The 21,584-nt window shown below is 40.5% G+C and overlaps 1 protein-coding gene across 1 annotated transcript in view; it reads right to left on the bottom strand.

The window, feature by feature from the left end:
- The window catches only part of PTPRB (protein tyrosine phosphatase, receptor type, B), a gene marked incomplete at its 5' end in the record, with an annotated part of 36,625 nt that extends 15,604 nt beyond the window's left edge, over positions 1-21,021 (bottom strand). The window contains 16 exons of the mRNA XM_010015823.1: positions 459-608; positions 2,480-2,758; positions 3,912-4,193; positions 4,582-4,845; positions 5,696-5,959; positions 6,549-6,818; positions 7,661-7,924; positions 8,644-8,907; positions 9,858-10,121; positions 11,090-11,353; positions 12,693-12,959; positions 15,153-15,413; positions 16,453-16,722; positions 18,543-18,806; positions 20,100-20,357; positions 20,743-21,021. Of these exons, the coding sequence (XP_010014125.1) occupies positions 459-608; positions 2,480-2,758; positions 3,912-4,193; positions 4,582-4,845; positions 5,696-5,959; positions 6,549-6,818; positions 7,661-7,924; positions 8,644-8,907; positions 9,858-10,121; positions 11,090-11,353; positions 12,693-12,959; positions 15,153-15,413; positions 16,453-16,722; positions 18,543-18,806; positions 20,100-20,357; positions 20,743-21,021 (4,164 nt within the window). The remainder of the gene's footprint in view (positions 1-458; positions 609-2,479; positions 2,759-3,911; positions 4,194-4,581; positions 4,846-5,695; positions 5,960-6,548; positions 6,819-7,660; positions 7,925-8,643; positions 8,908-9,857; positions 10,122-11,089; positions 11,354-12,692; positions 12,960-15,152; positions 15,414-16,452; positions 16,723-18,542; positions 18,807-20,099; positions 20,358-20,742) is intronic.
- Positions 21,022-21,584: the final 563 nt, after the last annotated feature.

Here is a 21,584-nt window from a genome sequence, read left to right as displayed (position 1 = left end):
TTCTACACGAAAAGCCATTTCCTTCAATTATCAAACACCACCTGGGAGATGCTACCTTTGCCTTCTCAGCATGGCTTACTGAGGTTCTCTGAAAGAGTTGCCTTAGTGTTCACACCTAACATTTAAACTACCTTTTGGGATCTGTGCATTGCAAGGCAGCTTCTTCTATGTTCACTGCCAAGGGCATCCAACGTAAGTCTCCTACTGTGGAAATTTCTTGAACAAACATGAGCATGTGACCTAGAGTACAGAAGCTAATTACTGCTTCTGTCTGAGCTTTGCTGTTGCTACTGAGTTCCTAAGTACCCAGGGTTAGGGAGCAGGTATAGATCCAAACCCTCTAAGCAACTCAGCCACTAAATGACAAGAAGCTCCTCTGCTGCATGGTGATAGGGGTGTACCTCCCCATGTAACTACATTAGGTGACAGACAGAATGGTATTATATCACATCACTTACCATCAGCCTCTCTCACAACCACAGTAAAGTACTTCACAGCTCCATTAGTATCACTAAACCAGCTGCAGTTAAAAGTGAAGTTGATGGAGGATTTGGTAATCAGCACCTCTTTTTTATTCACTCGTATGTCTGGAGGTGGCTGAGGGGGACCTGAGTAATTAAAACCAAAACAAAACAAAAAAGGAGAGAAAGCATTATCTATGTATTTACTGTGAGCTAGACTAATAAAGGAAATGTAATTCGTAGTAAAGCTCAGCTGACTTGACCCAAGACTCTGATTCTGTTCTTTTTCAATCAAGGACATGTCTTCCCCTCCCACAGGGAGTCTGTCAAAGGATGAAACAAGCCAGCAGTGAGTTAACCATAGTAACAGTGGCAGTTCCTCAGCAGTAATTCCTGTAGAAGTCCATATGGAAATGCATTACAGTCTTGCTAAATCTCTGAAATCAGAAACTGTAGTTGCTAAAAATGACACAGGCTTAAGTCAGGTATTTGGAGGCCACTTAGCAAACTCACTACAGGAAGTTACCTATTTTAAGCATCTAAATTTCTGTTTCCTTTTCCAGATGATCAGCCCCAAGTCAGCCTTCAACTAGAGAGTACCATTTTCCAGACTGACTGCCGGATTTCCATAGGAAATGTCCTTCATATGCTAGAAAGCTATTACCTCAAACTCACACAGAAGAAGAAAACTGGAAAGTGTAAAATCCTTCAGAGGACCAGTGGAATGAAAGTAGGGATTTTAAGGACCTACACTGCTGAATCTTAAAAACCTGTATTACTGAAACTATATTGCAAGTATGGGAAACGTATCAAATATGTAAGCAGATGGCTAAACTTCAAAAGGTTTTAGATTGCAAAAAGAGCCAATAATTCACGCCTTTCTATGTTGTTTAGTTAAACGTCTTATATGCACAAAGTCTAGCTGCAATTTTTTGTGTTCCCTGGAGGTAGGGCCTCCAGTGTTAATGAGAATCTGAGAGAACAGCAGTATTTAAAACAAGTAAGAATGTGAAACAGCTAACCTTCAAATAGGACTCAGCATCACTTCTTGTTACATGAATAGCTAGTTCTTACTACATCTGAATTTGTAGCATCCTTTGTGGTAGAGGAAGGAGATGACATGGTTGCAATTAAAAGGCTATCGATGGGGGAAGGCAGAAGGTGGGATGGTGACTGAACTCTGTAGCTTAGCTCAATAGCTTCCAAGCCAAACATAATTTTTATGATCTAGCATTTCACACCGATTTGGCTTTTAATAAGCACCTATAGAAGTGCTTCTGAATATAGGTCTCCTGGCCACCCTGTGTTTCTGAGAAGTTTAGCCCTAGAGAGGTTCAGGCCCCTGTGTTTTGCTGTGCCACTGAATCCCAAGGGACTGCAAAAATTGGAGCACCTTTAGGGCCAGCAATGGCGGGCTGTTCACTGCAGTGGTCTGGCAGTGCAGAGGCATCAGCAGATTCTACCGATACGCTCTACTCAGCAGCCTACAGGTGGAGAAATTGAAGAAGCTGTTTCAAAGCACATGCTATGGAAATCTGTGATCCTCCCTCCTACAGGTGATTTAGTCAGGTAGCACCTCAAAAGAATGCACAGAGCCCAAAAATGACCCAGTGCCACAATCCAATGTCCTCACTGAAGGGTATTTGTGCTTAGGATGGCTACCATCCATTAGGAGAAACATCCAGGCACAGGAAACCAAGCAGCAACCATGAAGACAACTAAAGTTGTGTGATGATGATGGCATCTGTGGTGTTGAACATCAGAGTGACAGGATAATTTTTAAAGTTGCTCCAAATAAGCAGGTCTGGCAATGTAATGAGAGACAATATAGTTAAAATCCTGCATTGTCTGTCTCAACAAGGAACCGATGGACAGGTTCATTATTTTGGCCACCACATGATGACTACTACACCCTGGCAATTATGGAGTTCAGAACTCCTTTTGCTGTCTAACCAACACAGGCAGTTGCTTACTGCTGCTCACTGCCTCCCTTCACAGCAACTCTGAATTACACTTACGGTCGATCATTGTGATGGTGCTGTCCTCAACGACTTCACTTGTCATATCTGCAGAATGCACCTTGATGGACACCAGGTATTGCTTGTGGGGAACGAGGGTCATGATACTAAGCAGAGATTTGTCTTTGTCTATCCTTCTAGAAAATTCCACTTCATGAGTATCCATCTTCTTGCATTCGACACTGTACCCATCGAAGTCAGAATCAGGAGGAGTCCAGGAACATGCAATGGCAGTAGAGGTCTGGGGCCGGCAATGAAGACTTTGTATCTTGTCTGGTTCTAGAAGAATGTTAAGAAATTGAAGCTTAGTGGGAAAGGTACAGGCATCACCCTGCTATGAACATCTGCTCTGCTCACCCTACAGCCCCTAGATTCCACACAGCTGTTTGATCAGAGTGGGAGGCTAGTACCCAGAATTCCTACCTCTCCTGCAAATAATGTGCTGCATGATTATTAGGCAAGTCTAACTCATTTTAGCCATCTGAAATCAGATCTAGTGACATCAGCCTCACTGGGTTTGTGAAGCTTCAGTCATTAATTATGAAAACAAGCAAACAGAACTACTTGCTGAAGTCTTAACATGAACAGCAACAGTGCAAAGCAATGGATTTCTAGAACTCTGATACAACTTATTTGGAAGTTACATGTGCTTAATGACATCAGTCATCTCATGACTGATCTGTTTTCCTGGGTAGCATGTGGTACTCCCGTATTATTAAAACATTCCACAGAAGTATGCTTTATCCATGTAATATCAGAGCACCATATGTACCGTCACGTAATGAAGGTGACAGATGTCTACCTTTAAGTGATTAAATACAGGTGAAAGAGGTCTCTCATTTTAATAAATACGCTGAATGGAATCTAAAGAGCTATTCAGCTTACTAAACATAGATGTCCATTTAGAGCTGATCCCACCCCAGGTGACATGAGGGTTTGACAATGCTGTTATTTTTACAATTCCAGGTCACTTTTTCAAATCAGCCTGCTACTGAGGTTGATAGAGATGGCTAGATTATGCAGATCCACAAACATGGGCAGAAATGCAGACCAGTGAAACACTAATTTCAGTTTCGAATCTAGTACAGCAGGGTTTCATTCATCCTTCCTGTCTGATAGTTCAGAAACATTTTGCTTATTTCAATATCCTACTGTCAGAGAAGTTTGGATATTCAGCCTTATTTTACCCTGAAACTGACTGATTCAGGCTCCTCAACCAAACAGCCCCACTCTGGATGTGAAGATTGTAAATATATGTCCATTTCCAAATGGTTAACCTTGCACACAGCAAGGGCTTAGAATCTAGACAAATTCATCACCATCATTCATAAATTCACTAATGGAAATTACTGACTGGCAAGGGAATTGCTAAGATTTAAGGCTTGCATCTTCTCCAGCTGACTGTTAGGGTGCAATGGAAACTCTCACTTACTTGTCCTCACACTTGCAGACTGTGATTGACTGTATGTCTTCCAGCTGTCACCACTGACAGTTCTGACACTGAAGTCATAAAGTCTGCCTGGTCGCAGGCCATAGATGATGCGTACTTTTGATTTGCTGCTGCTGTAGGGATTGAATACTATGAGGGGATCCTTTGGAAGCCACTGCAACTCAAAATCATCGTAGTCTGTCCAGTCTGGAGGACCCAACCAAGTAACTGATAAAGAAGTGTTTGCAACATCAGTGAACGACACAGCGTTAGGAGGGCTGGGTGCTACACAGAAACGGGGGAAGAGAAGGGGAAGGGATAAAGAGATTCTTAACAAGTTTTTACATATGACATAAATGAAACATACATTGTTTTCTTCATGCATCATAAAGTTGTTTATATTATCCTGTGCACACAGCTTATTAGTGCACCTGTGCTGATGGTGGTGACTTTCACAGATATTACATATCCCTGAGCCTTTGAAAGAAAGCCAGCACTGAATAAAATCACTCTCCATTGGTTTAGTACCCTTAAGGATATTCTTTATCTTTACACCTTTGGTGACTGTTAAAATAAATCCTCCCTCAGAACAAGTCCGTTGCATAGCTGTGAACTAATATGAATGCTGACAGATGGAACTAAACAAAAATCCCAAAGCTTTTGTGTTTTTTACCTGTTCTCCCTTCAGCATTTGCTGTGTTGGTCAGGTCACCACTGTGAGTCACCACAACTAGAGTATACTTTCTGCCAGGAATGAGCCCCTGGAAATGCCACTCTTTCAGGTCTTTCCTCTGCCATGTCTCTTTCTGTGTCCCATTTGGGTTGTAAAGATTCAGCTCATAGAAGTCAACATCTCCTGCTGCTGGACCCCAGGTGAACCACAGACTGTCTGTCATGTTTCGGTTGGATGCCTTTAGACCAACAACCGGGGCTGGTACTGAAAAAAAAGGGGTTGAATATTACTGTATGTAGAACATCCTTAGGGTGAGGAGAAGTAACAAAATCCAGCAGACCTTACACTTATCCTGTAATGACAGCCATGTAATAAACCAGACGGGCACCACAGATGGCCAAAAAGCCAGGAAGCATCAGGAAGTGTATCTCAATAGTTTCCTGTCTTATTTTGAACTGCCACTGTCTCCAAAGAGGCTGAAATATTTGTAATAGATACTTTTGCAAATGTTAAGCAGCTTTTTCCCAATCAGTGTCTGGAAACATCCAGTTCTGAGGTAGCTGAAGAAAACATACCACTGTCTAGAGGCAGTCTTACAGAAGGGTTACTATACAGTGCCTCAGAGGATAAAGAAAGGTTTCACAGAGCATCAGGGTTGCTAAAGCTGCTTACGAATCTCTGCTTCCCATGTGTGGCTGAACAAACACATCTGCAGCAAGAGCTCCCCAGGGAAAACAACTTTTATTTACTGGTAGATTGTCTACCCCATTAACCCTACTTGCTTTGCCTTTTGGTCTTTTCCACTCATAGACCACACTTTTAGGATGGGATACAGCTGTCTTCCTTTAAGGCTTAAGCAGCATACATTGGGATGTTCTTCTCCTGACCTGAGTAGCTGGGAACTATTGTAAAGTTCTTTGCTCCAGTTTCCTCTTGCAACCACATCATTCAAAAATTACCTTCTTACTTGTCTAATGCTTTTCATGTATGAGAGCCCACTTTGATATTTCTAATAGTTGCTCTAATCTAAAGTGAACAGCAGACTCAGACCAGCTCACTGGTGTCCCCCATGAGCACCACACTGGAGGCAGAAGGTTTTCTTAGATGTTCTTGCCTGTTCTTCCATAGACAGATGACTCGTTAGTGAGGTCCCCACTATGGGTAACGATCACCATTCGATACATCCTGCCTTGCTGCAGGTTCTGGAATGAACACTGCTGGAGGTGCTGCTCTCCTGAAATCCTGTCATGAAGGGACTTGTCTGGGTTGTACAGGAAGATGTCATATGAATCAAGCTCTCCTTGTGAGGTAGTCCAGCTGAAGGACAGTCGGTCAGTGGTGTTCTCTGTGACCTTCAGATCTGTAACTGCTGCTGGAACTGAAAAGAATAAATGCAAGGGTAAATACCAAAATGTCTGGCCACTAAGCTGAACCTTTAATAAAGTAACAAGTCATGGTTGGAATACATTTCAATTAAGCCACAAGTAGCTAAGTAATGTCAACAGCAACTTTCAGAAGCCAGGGGAAAGCATTTACGAGGTGCCACTGAGTCTCTCCAACACAGTGTTTGTATTTCCCAGCAGGCCTGGTTCTACAGCCTGTGCTCACACAGAACTGTCCATTAGTTTCTACAAGAAGTTTTCACTGAGTAAAGACTGTGCTAAAAGCCTTGAGATTGTGAATTAAAAACTTGATGACAATAAAGCATTCAGATAGATAGTTCCATAACAGATGGACTGAAGGCAGCATTCAGCACTTTGGTTTAATATCCTTGTTATGAACCACGGCCACATTATTATGTTAACAATTTCAGATTCACATACCAAGCACACATCAGGAAAAATGATGTATAAAATCTGAAGTCTGTTCTTACTAGAATCTTCCCAGAATCAAGATATAAAGATGATTCATGTATTTAATGATATCTGACTGAAGGAACTATAAATACACAAAAATGTTCTAATTACCTGTTCGCCCAACAGTTTCTGCTCGTTTACTGAAGAGGCCACCACTAACTGTCAAAACTTGTATTTTATACTTCTTGCCAGCTAATAAATCTTCAAATTTGTGCTGTTTGGCAGTAGCTGGCTCTGATTTGTTGCTCAGGAGGATTCCTTGCTCGTTCAAGAGCAGAATGTCATATCTTTCAGCGACACCAGGAGCTTTCTGCCAGGTTACTAACAAGGAATGACTGCTGTAAGCATGATGGGCTAGTAAGTCCTGGACAGAGGCTGGAACTGGAAGCAACAATTAAAGGCAGGACATTACCAGGTGAAATACAGATCATTCAATACACATTCAATACACAACTATGAATAAACTAATTAATAGAATATATCTTTATTCATTTGCATGTTCACTTGTGGGAAAGGAATGTCTGTGCATGTAAATAATTCCTAGACATAAATACAATCAGATGAAGTTAGAGAGCATCATGAACATCTGAAGTGCAATAGATACATATAAGTTATCATGAAAAGATCGAGGAGAGTGAGACAAACTGATGAAAACAGTTAATAAAGGCATGTGAAAAAGAACTGCAAAATAAAGAAGTGGTGCAAAACAGTGTCACAGAATATAAAATGTTAGCTAGCAGCTGTTGCACAAAAGTCAAGGCCACAGCAAACACATGCAGGTGCTGGAGACAGGATGGACTGAAACCAGGGTGTTCCACTGTTTTCTGCGTTCCAACATGCAGTGGAACATTGTACAACAAACCTCGATCATACAATGGGCTCTGCTACAACACAGTATTTGACTAAATGGAGCCCTGAAGATATATGTGCTGGATGGGTACAGACACAGGACTGAGGGGTGATGGAACTGCATTCATCTTATGAAGGCGCTTTGGGCTGGGGACTTGAATTCCACATGCATTCACCCAGGTAAAGCTACTCACATGACAGATCTGTTACTAACAGACCCTAGGTGTTTGCAAGAGAGAGGACTCGCATTCCTTCAGAAAAAAACTTGTCATGAGTCTTAGAATCCCCACACCCAGTAATATGTTCATAAATGTTATTAATAAGCTTCTGGGAAGATTTAATGCAACTTGCTCCTTGTCTCAAACAAAACGTACTTGTTCTCCCAAAAGCTGCTAAGCTGTTGTGCAAGGTGCCACTGTTAGATTGCACGACAACCCGGTACTGCTCCCCAGCTTCCAACTTGTGAAACATGTGCTCAGAGATATGTTTGGAGACACTCTGGGAGTCAAGCTGATGGTTTTGCTGAAATATAGTCACTGTGTAGGAATCAACATCTCCACTTCCAGGAGTCCAGCTCACTTTCAGGCTGTTTGTCATGCCATTAGGGGACACATGAATGTTTCTGACCATGCTTGGAACTGGAAAAAAAAAAAGGGACACAAAGGCACCTGCTCACAAATTTCCTGTTTGATTCAGACTTTTAAATTCCTACTTTTTTTATGGCCACAGCAGATGATTCAAAGGACAAAAAGCATTTTCATGTACAAGTAATTTCACTCATGGGTAAACGCAAGTAAAGTTGAAGACATTTGTGTAGGATTGTGCCATTTTAGAAAAGCAATTATGTGTTTACAGGATCAAATGTAAATAAAATGTAAGTTAAACAGAAAGAAGCTTCTATGTTCTTTTAGCTGGGTAACCTCCCTGTTTTCCAAATGCTGCTTCAGATACCCCTCAGAAAACCAGAGCTCTTTATGTACACTTAGTTAGTTAGCCATTTTGCAGTTATAATCACACCCATTCACTTCAGGTGGGTAAATAAGAGGTGTAAAATAACTTAAGATATCTAGCTAGAGATACTAAGCAAACAACTGGCATCCATGGGAATAACAGAAACCCAACATCGACATCTCAATACTACTCCTATGCAACAAATCAGATTAACTGCCACATACCAACTATCAGTAACTGTGACATTTGTTTATTAAGCACAGATCAACTTGGCTGAAGTACTAGTGTGATTTTCAATGAGATATGCTGTCATTGTGCCAGTATCACAGGAGCTCAGATAAGATCATGGTTCACCCTTAATTTTCTCCGCCTCATTCTTTCCTCTAAATACTGTATTATTTCTTACTTGTCAGGCCTTCTATGAAAGTAGCACGTTGTGCATCTCCACTGATGGTCAAGACAAGAATTTTGTATAGACGTCCTGGAGTCAAAGCTGTGAACCGATACTCCTCAACGGTGTTCCCAAGGAAAATGGGTGGGAAGATCTTCATATCATTGAAGAGCAGCTGAATCTCATATTTATCAACATCCCCCTCAGCCTTTGACCAAGTTACCTGCAGATCTTCTGTGCTCCTGTTACTAAGAGTCAGTTCCTTCACTGACTCTGGCACTAAAGAGGTGAGAAGAAAGAAAACTTCTCAGTACTTATTAACAGCTCACAGCAAAAAGATACAAGCTCTGACACCATGCTCCTGCACCAAAACTTTTCATTCAGTTCCCTAGGAAAAGCAGCAGACTGCACTTATTTACAATGTTTGCTGTCTGTGGTTTGCACTGTATCTAACCCCAGAAGGTCCCATTTCAGAACACTGAGTCCACGAACTATCAGCATAAAAATAAAAATGGGTAATAATGGAGTCTGCAGAGAATCTGCGTAGCCAACAAAAGTTGAGTAGGATCTGCATGTACAACAAATGTTATACAAAGAGGCCTGAGCTAGCAGAGACCCAAGGCAATCCATCCATGTGCTGCAGCACCACCCTGCACAGTTCCAAACTCCTGCCAGATGCAGGTCAGTCATTTTTGCCCAGTGCTACATCTGTGTTAATAAACTCAGTTTCTTAGCATGGCTCATTAGCTTACACAAAGTGCTAAGTGAAGACAGGCAAATTGCATTCAGGTCCTTCCTGGCTCACAGCTAGTCACTTTACTACTCCTGCCCCATGCTCTCCAACTCCAATTCTTGGGGTAATTTGACGAGTATGAGGTCTAGACTATCTTTTTCCTTATACATTTCCATGACCAGAAAACAACCTGGCATGTACATTTCGGCATAGTTTAAGCACAAATACTAAGTTCATGTGAAAACCTGTGTAACTCTATTTCAGTTTTCCATATTTCAAGATTTACTTTCCAAGTTCACAACACAGATCTGTTCTTTCATGTTCTGTATGTCTCTAACTTAAACACTGGTCATAAACTAAATAAGTATTTGGAATGACACACATGCAGAGTCACACTCAACATTCTGTGTTAAAACCATATGAGATTTCTAGGCCAGCTATGGTAAACAGAAAAAATCTTGGAGTGTCTCAAGATGCTTTCAGGATGTTTACTTACTTGTTCTGCCATAGACTCTTTCACTAGTTTCATATTTCCCACTCCTTGTGCTGACCGTGACACTGTACTGCCTCCCTGGGACCAGATTAGTGAACACACATTCATTTTCATCCTTTGGGACACTTTTTGTTTGGATGAAATCATTGTTGTTCTTGATGATCACTTCATAATTATCAAAATATCCAGAGGCATGTAACCAGGACACCTTCAAGTAGTCACTTCTGGCTGAATTGCTGACAGTAAGTCCCTGAACACTTGAAGGGACTGAAAGAAAAACACAAGTAAAGATTCAGAAAGCAATAACTTCCTGAAGTAACAGGAGCTGCTGTAGTAGACTATATTTGTGGTAATTACCACAAATCAGACTTTTCTGAGGAAGCTGCCAAAAGACCACAATGTGGATTTAAGCAATACCCTAGCTTCTAAAATAGTAACTGCAGTTTCCATGTTGCTTTATGTCATGTAACAATGGTTTGCCTTTCCAGTTTTTGGTCTTTTGGAACTTGGTCAGTTTGGCTTATAGCAGTGAGTGCCACAGGTTCACACTAATCCTGAATTTGCTTCTCCTAATTTAAATGCCTGTGTCTTGGATTTTCACTTACACTATTAGAAGACTAAAATTGCGCTAACTTGACAGTCTTTGTCATTTTAACACCCCTTACCATCTTTTTCCATTTTACTGGCTTATCAAGTGTAAAGTCTCAGTATTTTCAACCTTTGAGGAAGTTTTAAAAAGTTTTCCATCAGTATTGCCACCCTTTTCTGAAATTTTCCTTATTCCTGCTATAATCTGCTTGAACACTGCATGACCAAAACCATAGACATGAGTGTTACTCATTTATGTGACACACAAATATTTTAGTAGTTAGCCTATCCTATCCCATTCTTTCAGTACTTGAGTAACTTGGCAGACGTGGGGGGGATGCTCTACAGGATATACTTAAAGAGCCAAGTAGAGGCGTTAAGAGCAGGAAAATGATTTGAGCTAAAACTGATACATGATTTACTCACAAGGACTGACACGTGACATATTCATGCTAAAGTAATTTTAAATGACATAAAACAGCAGTAGGGGCATAAGAATAAAACTAAGTCTGTAAAGCTTTTATTTTATAGTTTGACCCTCCAATCCCTACTCACCCATCCCAGTTTGGTCAGATACTGATAGATCATTGATAATGGCTATACAAAGTGATTATGGTGACTGGATTTTGCTGCAAGGCTCTCTTTACCTGTTCGTTCCTGGCTGAAGGAATAATTTTCATACTTCCCACTCTTTGTGGTTATCATCACATTGTAAAGCGTCCCAGGAGTAAGGCTGCTGAAGGAGCATTCACTGAAGGATTTGGAAACGGTGAGAGTCTGAACAATCTGGTCATCATGAGAGAGTGTTACCAAATAACTGTCTACATCTCCAGAAGCTGGCAGCCAAGAAACACTGAGGTAGTCGCTGCGACCTGAGTTATTTACTGTTACTCCAGTCACGCTGGAAGGAACTGTGCAACAAAGAGGAAAAACCAAAAGAGCTTTAACTACTCAATTCCATTTGTTGTGAGAATGCCTGGAATGTCGCCCTGCCAAATAAGCAGTCTGGGACTCCTGAGAAACTCTGCACTGACTCCCACTCAGCAACACTTGTCTGCTTTTTTGAATACAGTGAAGGAAATTGCCTTTGGTGGCACAATCTCAGCACTTCTAAAATCCCAGGAGATGAGTTATCCTCTCAAATTGCCATTCATCAGTAGTAGCAATTACTGTTGAGGCTTCTATGAAGTTGAGGCCCACAGCAGAACGTGTGTCATTTGCAATGAGTTCTCTGACGCCTAGTGGCCAAAACATGAAAGAAACTTGTTTCTCAAAACAGCAAGGTGGGATCAAAGACTCCACACTGCCAGAAATACCATCACTTAGGTACAAAACTACCAGAATTATTACAGGAGCAGACCTTAATCACAATGAACTGTCACATTTTCACTGAACTCTGATGGACTGAACTGACTTACCTCAGTTAGAGGGTAAGGACCACCAGCCATCAGCTGTCAGAGTAAAAAATATTAGATTTTACAAAATATGTTTATGTACTTTAAGTCTCTTAGTGTCATTCTTCTGCAGTTGTGGGGTTGGGGTTTTTTTCTGTTTGTTTGGTTGGTTGGGTTTTTTTACCTGAAAATAGTTCAGTAAGAACACTGGACCAGACTGCAGAATATCCAGCCTGTGCTAAATTCGCATAAAGCGTGAAATTGCACTGTGTTGTCAATATTTCCCTCTATTTAAACATCCAACGGACTGGCATTACATTTCAAGAGTCATTAAACTTACAGTATTTAATGCAAAAGTAAAGCCAGTCCTATGCAGTATAGAAGCGCTCCATAATGAGTCATTAACCCTGGTGGACATTCTTTAATGTTGGATTGGAGGAAAAGAGTGGGTCATGAGAGGCTGAGACACAAACTTATCCCACCACCTTTAGGCAGCTAATTTGCACACCTAAGGAGCAATCACCCTATCTAGTCAATGGAACAAGAAAGTCCCTTCCTAGGGGTGATTCACCCACCACAGCTGTACATCACTCTCAGGGCCTGATTTTGTCTTCCCCACAAAGTGATCCTGCTGTCCTGAGTTCCTAGTGTAGGCAGAGCAGCTAGCTCCTTAGGGAGCTATGTTAATGTGAATCTGGACCCACAGTATGCCTGAGGTCACATACAGGAATTATATGGCTGAAACTCCCGTATTTCTGAATGTTCAGTGCAATGGCTTAATCACATGACTGTTTTGTTTAATAAACTCATCTTTTAGGAACTGAAAAAAGACATGCTGGAGTATTTTCTCTTTTACCTGTCCTCCCCTCTGCGACTGTTTGCCTTGAAGATATTCCCCCACTGACAGTGGTGACAACAACTGAATAGAGTCCTCCAGGTTTCAGGGGATAGAAGTGGTATCTGTTGGTTTCACTGGGAACAGTCTCATTCTTAATGACAACATTCTCGTGAATCAGTAGCACTTGGTATGAGTCTACATCTCCCAGTGCTCCTGTCCAGTTGGTGAACAAGCTGTTGGTTGATCCCTGACTTGCCACGGTCAGACCAGTCACTTGGGCTGGCACTGCAAAGAGAATTGTCATAATGTTACTGAGGAGAAACAAAATAAAACAAAACAAAACCCCCAAATAACCCAAGTTTAGTCACACAGAGGAAGTGCATGAAAAGAACATTCCAATTTGCAGCCAGACTCAACAGGACTAAAAATAATCTAACTGTGGACTGCTTCCTGTCTGATGGGATGCGGTCTATGGGAAACTATCTAAGGCACAGAAAGGTCTTTCAGGCATTAGCACAGCTTTTCCCAGTCAGACCACAATGATTCAAGATCAGGGAACTGGAAGAGACGGAATTTTATAAATACCATTAAACAAAAGCCAACAATTTAGGAAGTCACTTGGGGTTTTGATGACTTTAAAATACTGTGTCTTCCATTCTCCTATTTCCTCTCCTATTCTCTGTCTCTCACTCCTATTAGATTCCATTTCCTCTCCTACACCACATCTCTCATTCCTATTAAATGGCAAACTAGTTTCCTGAATACCTCAGGCACAGCCACGTATACCTCAGAGAAGTGTCAGACCCTTTACTTTCGGAGGTAACTGAAATGGTAACTGAGATGGTAACTAGATGGTTTGAGTTTTACTTTTTACATCACAGTATCTGCAGGATACTAACTTTTTTAGCATCAAAAGATGAATTAATTGTTAAACAAACATAACATTTACTAAATATAAGCTGGTAAACTTAGCCAGGCCAAAAAGGAAAAAGAAATAACAACAGGAATGTAGTTTTCTTGTACAAATTTTACCCCAAATATTTTTTTTTATTTGACAGTATTTGGTCAAAGCAAGGAAATATAGTTACTTCTTTCTAAGTATTTCTGCTTACATGACCAAGCACAACTGAAATAAAGAACACTCCTATTTTATAGAATGTGACTGCAAGCTTTACCTCTTGTTTTGTATCAGCCTTTTTGCACACACAGTATTAGATTAGCAATCATTAACAAAAGCTAGAAAATTAGGCACATAGCTGAAAGAAACGTACACTAAAAAGTGAATCAAAAATCCCACCTGTTTCATAATGCTGTCACAACATAGTAAGCTCCAAGACACTTAAGTGCCACCTTCCTGTGCTAAAGGCACTTTTAGTGATACCTCTGGCTTCTGGCTTCACCAGAAGCTGACCAATCTAGGATGCATGTAAGACCTCTTTCTGTCATAATTACTGCAAAATTTTGCCAGCCTAGCAAGCCGATCTACTGTTACGAAGATCGAGAGGTTTGGAATGCTTATTAAGATCTATGTTCAAACTTGTCAGTGTTCATTCTTTATCACTTTGAATGTAATGATATCCCTGCCTGATTCATACTAGTGAAGTGAGACACTGTAACCTTTATGCCTAAATAGGCCTTGTAAAGGGGCGTAAGGCAGAAGGAAGAGAAATCCCAGCTATCTAATCACACAGCAAAGAAATGAAAGTATAAGTCAAACTTTTAGGGCCTTGGAAGAACTTACAACTTTCAAGTAAGGACCACTATCAAGCCATAGGCATGATTAGATTCACACACCAGCAGCTTGTTTTTCCTTGTGCTGTGCAAGACCAGAGCTACATTTTAAGACTTTGCTTGCACTGGAGAATGCAAAAGTCAAACAGAGTAAAGCAACACATATGGTTTATAACTTGCACATGTGCACAAAATTAGTACCCTGCAGGAGGTGGGAATGGGACCTTCCTTGTGTCACAGTCAGCATCCTAAGTAAGAGACACAGATTCTGGAATCATAACAGCAGATAGATTCAAAATACATTTTCAAGGTCACATATGTTTTGTGTCTGTCAACCTTGGAATGTTCCCCCTAAAGCAATATTTTCCTGTGTGGTGGTGTTTGTTTTTTTTTCAGATGATGAATGCTTTGAATCAAGGAGGTGACCTTCCTGGAGATACCCAGTGAAAATTTTTCTTCTTATATGGAATCTTGTGGTAATGTAGATTGATCAGACGTGACATAGTATTTCAGAAACCTGTTTTGCCAGGAATTACATATCCATTTCCCCAAAACCTTAAATAAATACTGCAAGATAGCTGACAGTCAGAAATGAGAGGCTCAGAAATGTGACTTTTCTACTGAAGAAACGAACATAAATTCAAGACTTCTGAAATTTACACATAGTTCATTTAGTTCACTGCAAAACAAAGTAAGTTATTAATGCTCAACAGAAGCAAAGATTAAAATAGTTTGACAGGATGGTACCTGTTCTTCCTTCCACTGAAGTCCAGTTGCTTAAACTCCCACTAATGGTAGTGATGGTAGCTGTGTATTTTCTTCCAGGTACCAAGTCAGTGAACGTGAATTCCTTAGCTTCTTTTGCAAGCCCTTTTTTGATGACAGTAAGATCCCTGTCTCCTAGTGAAACCACATAGCTGTCCCATTCCGCAACAGGGGTCATCCACATGACACTAAGTGAAGATTCATTTGCATGCTTCACACGGAGCTGGAGAACAGGTTCTGGAGCTGTAAAAGTACACAGACACCACAATGAGAACAGGATTTTGTAGCGAACACACATGCTGTAGCTCAACATGCTGTAAGAGATCTGTTCTGTAAGACACAACTGTGACAGCACCAGAGTACTTGTAATCAGTGGAAGATTATTTACCTTTCTCTAGGAAACCAGTGTTACAAATCTAGTATTTATGCTACTCTTCCAGTAAAGGGCTGTAGCAGCAGCCTTCAGCATTATGGCTGTAATGCTTAGGTTTAAGCTTATATCAGGATATATATTTTAGTATGAATGGAAATGCAGTGAAGTCAGTGGGCTTTCTCTTGAAGTGTGGGTGCTAGACAGCAATATAAAACATTTGTACCAGAAAACAGACCTACACCAATTTAGCTGTAACAAACAAGGATGTAAATTATACGACCAGAGTGACGCTGATTTTGCTCTGGTTTGTATCTCAGTCAACTTGGCAGACACTCCAAACTTACAGTGGCATAAAAGAAACAATTTGATCAGTAAATTTCTGTATGTGTGCACACATACAGAGGGCATCTGTTGATTTTGTCCCTGTGACATTGAAATACAACTCACAAGCACAGTTATGATACACCTAGTGCTGGATATTATTTATTGGACCATGTTCTAATCACTTAGCTGTGTCAAAAGTAACACCATAAACTTAAATTATTTGTAATGTACATCAAGGTAGGCAAGATGAGAATGCGCCTTGTTCTATCAGCTATAAAATATACAGTGAAATGTTGTACATGTAGTGTAATGCTTCAGTCATGACAGTATATATAATATTCTGTATCATATATAGAATATAATTCCCAAAGCTTTCACTAACAAAGTATTTGCCACCAAAATAACCCTGAAAGTTTTCACAGAACTGCTAAAAAGCATTATTTCTGTTGTTTACAAGGGAGCTCCTTTTTCCTGTATTAATAGTGAAATACACCTATGGATTCCCAGGTACTTCTCCTTTCTCCTTGCCCACAAACCCCAGCTGAACATTTTGTACTCTCACATTTCCCAGGCAAGCACGCTGACCTGTTCTCCCTGTGCAGCTAGTTTTGCTCTGCAAATCACCACTCTCCACAAACAGGTCCACGCTGTACTGTCTCCCGGGGATGAGGCCCACGTCGTGGATGAGGTACTCGCTGGTGTCCTTCTGGAGGGTGGCGTTAAGCACCAGGGCCGAGCGGTTCCACAGGAGGAGGTGGTACCTCTCCCAGTCTCCCGCAGGGGGCAGCCAGTTCACTCGCAGAGACCTCAGCCAACCACCACCACCGGCTTCCAGCTCAGAAACCTTCTGGGGAACTGAAATACAGGCATTGAGAGAGGAAGTCTGAAGTGGGGTAACTGCGCACTGGCAAAACCTGTCTTGCAGCACAGCTATTGCAGAAGTACTTGGATCTGTTAGAGCAATGTGAGGTATCTTGTTATGAAGGCTGGCATTCATTTTGAAGCTAATTTTTACTCTTTCTCGCACAAACCACTCACTTTTTCACTGTTGGTTTCTGACATTAGAAATTGGGAACTCTTCTTATCAGGGTGGCAAAATCTTCCCCTGCACTACTAGCATACATCTGCAGTTTCCAGTTAGCTTCCCTGTTGTTTCGGGGACTTAAGTTCATTTACAGACCGTGAATCAATTTTTCAAAGCTAAGGACAAAACTTCAGTCAATATGGGTCAAATTCTGGTCTCAGCAGGAGAAATTCTAAGTCTGATGGCTTCTTCCCACAAAGACCTTGTATTTCCTAGTCCCTCCTATTTGTAAGGCACTGAGGTTCAAACTGAGGTCCATTAAAACATCCACTTTGTCCTGTCCTCCACTTCAAGGGTCCTGAATTTACATCCTCAGCAGGTTTTGCTGCTGTAGGCACCCTCTCAATACACAGCAATGTGGATTACATTCTTGGGCACCTGACTCTCTAAAAGTCTAACCCCTTCAGCATCTTTAGATATGACAGCCCAGATTTACAAATTTATCTTTCAGCCACAAAGCTTCTGACTGTTTTCAAAGCTCTTGGTAGCAATGGAAAAGTCACATTGGCACATGATCACCATCCTTGGAAAAAGGACTTTTAGATCCCTGACTTTGAAAGTACTGGGTCTAGGTCACAAATTTGGGGATCAGTGGTTTGAGTGAGGGCCTGAAGCTCTCCCTTCAGATGCAAATGGTGATCTTAAAAGGCCCTTAATGGAAAGCTAAACAGAAAAAACCCAACCAAAAAAACTTATGAAAGGACATGAAAGGCTTTTCACTTCTCTTCCAGCCTGCACTGCTAATGGAGTAGCACCTAGATATGTCAAGCATGTGTCTTTCATATGAGACGTTTCATTGTAGGTGATAGATAGTCTCTAAAATAAATACTCTTCTCCTTCTCTCTCTCACACACACACATACATACATATTTTTTGGTTCTGAGGCTACCAGCAATTTCTGTATGTATTCTTCACTCACTCATGTATTTTTTTTCCCATCTAAATTCTGCCTGGGCTAGGCTGGTGTGGAGAAGATGGCTTTGTGGTCAGTAATGCTGTGGAAGAACTATGCCATGATTTTTCAGGTTCAGAACTCATACAAGAGGTAACTCAAAGAAAATTATACTTCTGAAAAAGATTAAAAACCAAAATAACCCAGCTCTACCTAGGCTGCCACATGCTGTTGGTAGTGAAGAAAGCCAAGACCTAATCTTTTCCTATTTGTAGATTTATGTCTGGAGCAAGGGACATTAGACCTTGCAAAATTACTTAGAAATCTGTTAACAATTTGACTACATGCAGACTTCCCCATAATATAACTCATTTTATATACTATGCTGAGTTGAATTCAATATAACAAAGTTGGTCAGAAGTGTAGTAGTGTGGAACAGTTTTTTAACAGACTCACCCACCTATAAGGTCAAAAATGCATTATTGTTGCCTGCTCCCAAACTATGCTGGAGCTGCTTTTGGCTGCCAGATTAACTGTTGCCAGAGAGTCAGGAAGGGGTACTCCAGGAACGATATTGTGCTCTTTATCTTATTTTGCCTGGAATCCAAATCATTTTGTCTCCTAAAATAATTTTCTACAAGGCCAATGTTGGCAAAAATAACATCAGTTACAATGTTCCTACTGAAGCAGAAGGCTTACATGTCCTGCCAGTTGCCATCCGATCAGTGAACAGTTCACCACTGATTGTGCGGGCAGTAACCTGGTAAAGACGTCCTGGAGTTAGCTTGTCAAAGTGAGTCTCTGTGACTGGTGGCTGTAGAGTTCTGACTTCTTTAACTGATCCAAGATGAGACAGTGTGATATTATAGAAATCGAGGTTTCCTGAAGGTCTTCGCCACTTAACTTTTAAAGTATCTGAGCTGTCATCGTTAGTCACCGTCAAATCTAAGACTTCAGCTGGGGCTAAAAAAACAAAATGAGAATAAAATAATTCCACCACAGAACATATAAGACTTGCTGCCTTCAAACTGCAATGGTAAAGTTTTGCTTTTGAATAGTTCTGTGAGATGGAGTATGAATGATTTTGCCTGAACAGTGAAAGAGCAAATTCTGGTCACAGTGAAACTGAACCTGGCCCTGTTTCAGACATTGTACTGCTCAAAGTGACACCTCTTTTGATGCCACTCAGGCTTGTGGCACACTACGTACTGAAATGGAGGACTGTGCTGCAAGCCAGATGGAGTGCTTTTATGTTCCGTGAGATTTAAAGTTTTTGCACTCCACAAGAAGAAGAAAGAAAACAATCTGAAGAAATACAACGAAACAAGATTATGATCCCCAGAATAGGCAATGATAGATGACAACAGCACTCATCTGTATGTCCTAGACATCACAATATTGTTCACTTAATGTTAAATTATGTTTACATGGTGAGATTTCTGTAGGAGAAACTGTACCTTACGTTTACCAGAAATTAAGGAAAGCAAAGGCATGGCCCTGTTATTACTTACAACAGTGTTTTAATCACTGGACTCTAGTAGGGCGTTATTTTATCTTTCTCTTTATGACCACAGAACTCTATCTTGAAAAACCTTCCTGAAAAAAACTTGATTTCTAAAACTCTGCTTCTGTGAATCCACGCTTCTCTGTGAAAAAAAACCGAAAAAATCAAACCTAACGTTCAATTTTAAAGTCCTTAACCTACTCTACTTTTCAGAAATGCAGCTATTTTGAAATCCAGAGAAAAGCAGTCACAGAAAATATTTTTTACAAAACTCACAAGCTTTACATCTCCCACTCAGCTGAGTCAGAAACATGGAGCTAAACAGTTTTCACTACTGTGAAATAACCAGTCTACACACTGCCCCAATTCACTGAAATTCATACAGGAGTCAGATAGACCTCTTCCAGAGAAATGAGGTGATATTAGTGCACTTTGGCTCAGACTGTTAACACCTAACTTTACATGTTTAACGAAGTTGCCTATGTTAAGCAGTTAGCTGCAGACACCCTACAAGCTAATTTAGCAGCTAACTTTGCTGCAGTGCTAATTTAGGCAGCTAAATAAGCCTAGGGTTTCTCTAACTCCCTCTATAGCCTTTGGAGAGAAACCCCTGCCAAGGGTAATTCAGATACTGAAGTCTGCGAATATACATTTGGAACACGAATCACTTATTATTCTGAAACATGTCCTGTGGCATTACTAGACTACGGTCTTAGCTTCTTGTTCTGTTGTGATGAATTCAGAAATCATACCTGTCCTGACTGTTTGAAAACTGTTGCTCTCCAATCCTGCAGCCTGGGTTATGATAGAGAGGTTATAGACGTGACCCGCTGTAAGTCCTGAAAAGGTGTAGGAGGTCAGAGGATCTTCTTGGTGAACCTCATGAACTGGGGCATGATTATCCAGTAACAGCAGCCTGTAACGATCCACGTACCCAGAGCCAGGAGACCACGAAGCATGGATAGTGTCTGTTTTGACACTGACCTGAATATTTTTCACAGGGGATGGCACTGTTGGAATAAAAAACCACATGCTTAAGGCCTAATGGTTATGTCCACAATTTCAGCAATTTTAAACAGATTTACTAAAAGAAAATATAGAAATATAAAGAAATATGTTGAATTTCTTTAGGGTTAGTGAAAACCCAATCCCAAATTTATGCCCAAATACTTGACTCCATTACAAATACATGACTCCATTCTTAGCAAACAATTCTTCATGTTAGCCAGAGATTTGTCTATTTCTACTTATAATCAATAGATACTGACATAGATACATAAAGATATGTATCTTGCCAGGAAGAATAATTACATATATTTGTTAATTTCAAAATGTAGAACTGAAAAATACTGTAAGTGGTTTTATTCAGATGAACTACAGTAAAAGAAATCCTACCTGTAGATCCACTTATGTGAAGTTCCGGGGTACTCTTATTTCCAGCAACTGCAGTGAGGACAATGTTGTATTTATTCCCAGGGGTGAGACTGGAAAAAGTATTTTCTGTTTTTGAAGTTCTTCCTGGTATGGAGACTTCTTGTATCTTTTTATTATCATGATCAAATAATACCAGATTATACCAGTCCACCTTTCCTGAGGAAGGTTCCCACTGAACCTTCAAGCTTGTGAATGTAGTTTTTTCTTTATTAATTTCAAAACGAGGTGGTGGTAAGGGATCTGTAGTTAAAAACAGAAAGCATAAACATTCATACAATTTTAAGGGCAACAATGTTTTGGTTTTAGTATCAATTTCAACCACTTCAAACAGATTCTCATAAGAGTATGCTTCTGCTCTGTTGCAGTATTGTTCATATAAATTGAAATAACCCCGAACAGTACATCGAATATACTTTTAGGAACTATATTTAATTGGGACTATTTCTCTGAGAAACTCTCAACATTCATTATGTTATTTATTAAGGAGCTCTCAAGTAAAATCACCTGTAAAATATGATACATTCTAAAGGTATTAGCAAACATTGACCAAACCAAAAGACTCTGGTTGCTTGTATTCTCCAGGTGTATTTCAACACAAGACTTCATGCAAGTCAAAAGCAATGTATTACGTGTTGATGTACTAAGGTATTGACATTTATGTCTCCCAATAAGGTTAAAAAATTGCATCATAAAAAGGTATGTCGAGGCTGAGAACGGAGGTGTCCATATTAACAGTGCCTTAAACACAGAAGAATAAGACCATTTTTCCAATGCAGTCGTTGCTGCCTGGTTCCCTGAACAAG

This window comes from Nestor notabilis, unplaced genomic scaffold (assembly GCF_000696875.1).
Source record: "Nestor notabilis isolate BGI_N333 unplaced genomic scaffold, ASM69687v1 scaffold2966, whole genome shotgun sequence".
NCBI classification, from domain to species: domain Eukaryota; kingdom Metazoa; phylum Chordata; class Aves; order Psittaciformes; family Psittacidae; genus Nestor; species Nestor notabilis.
Note: the sequence above shows the minus strand (reverse complement) of the source record. Positions and strands in the feature narration are given on the sequence as shown.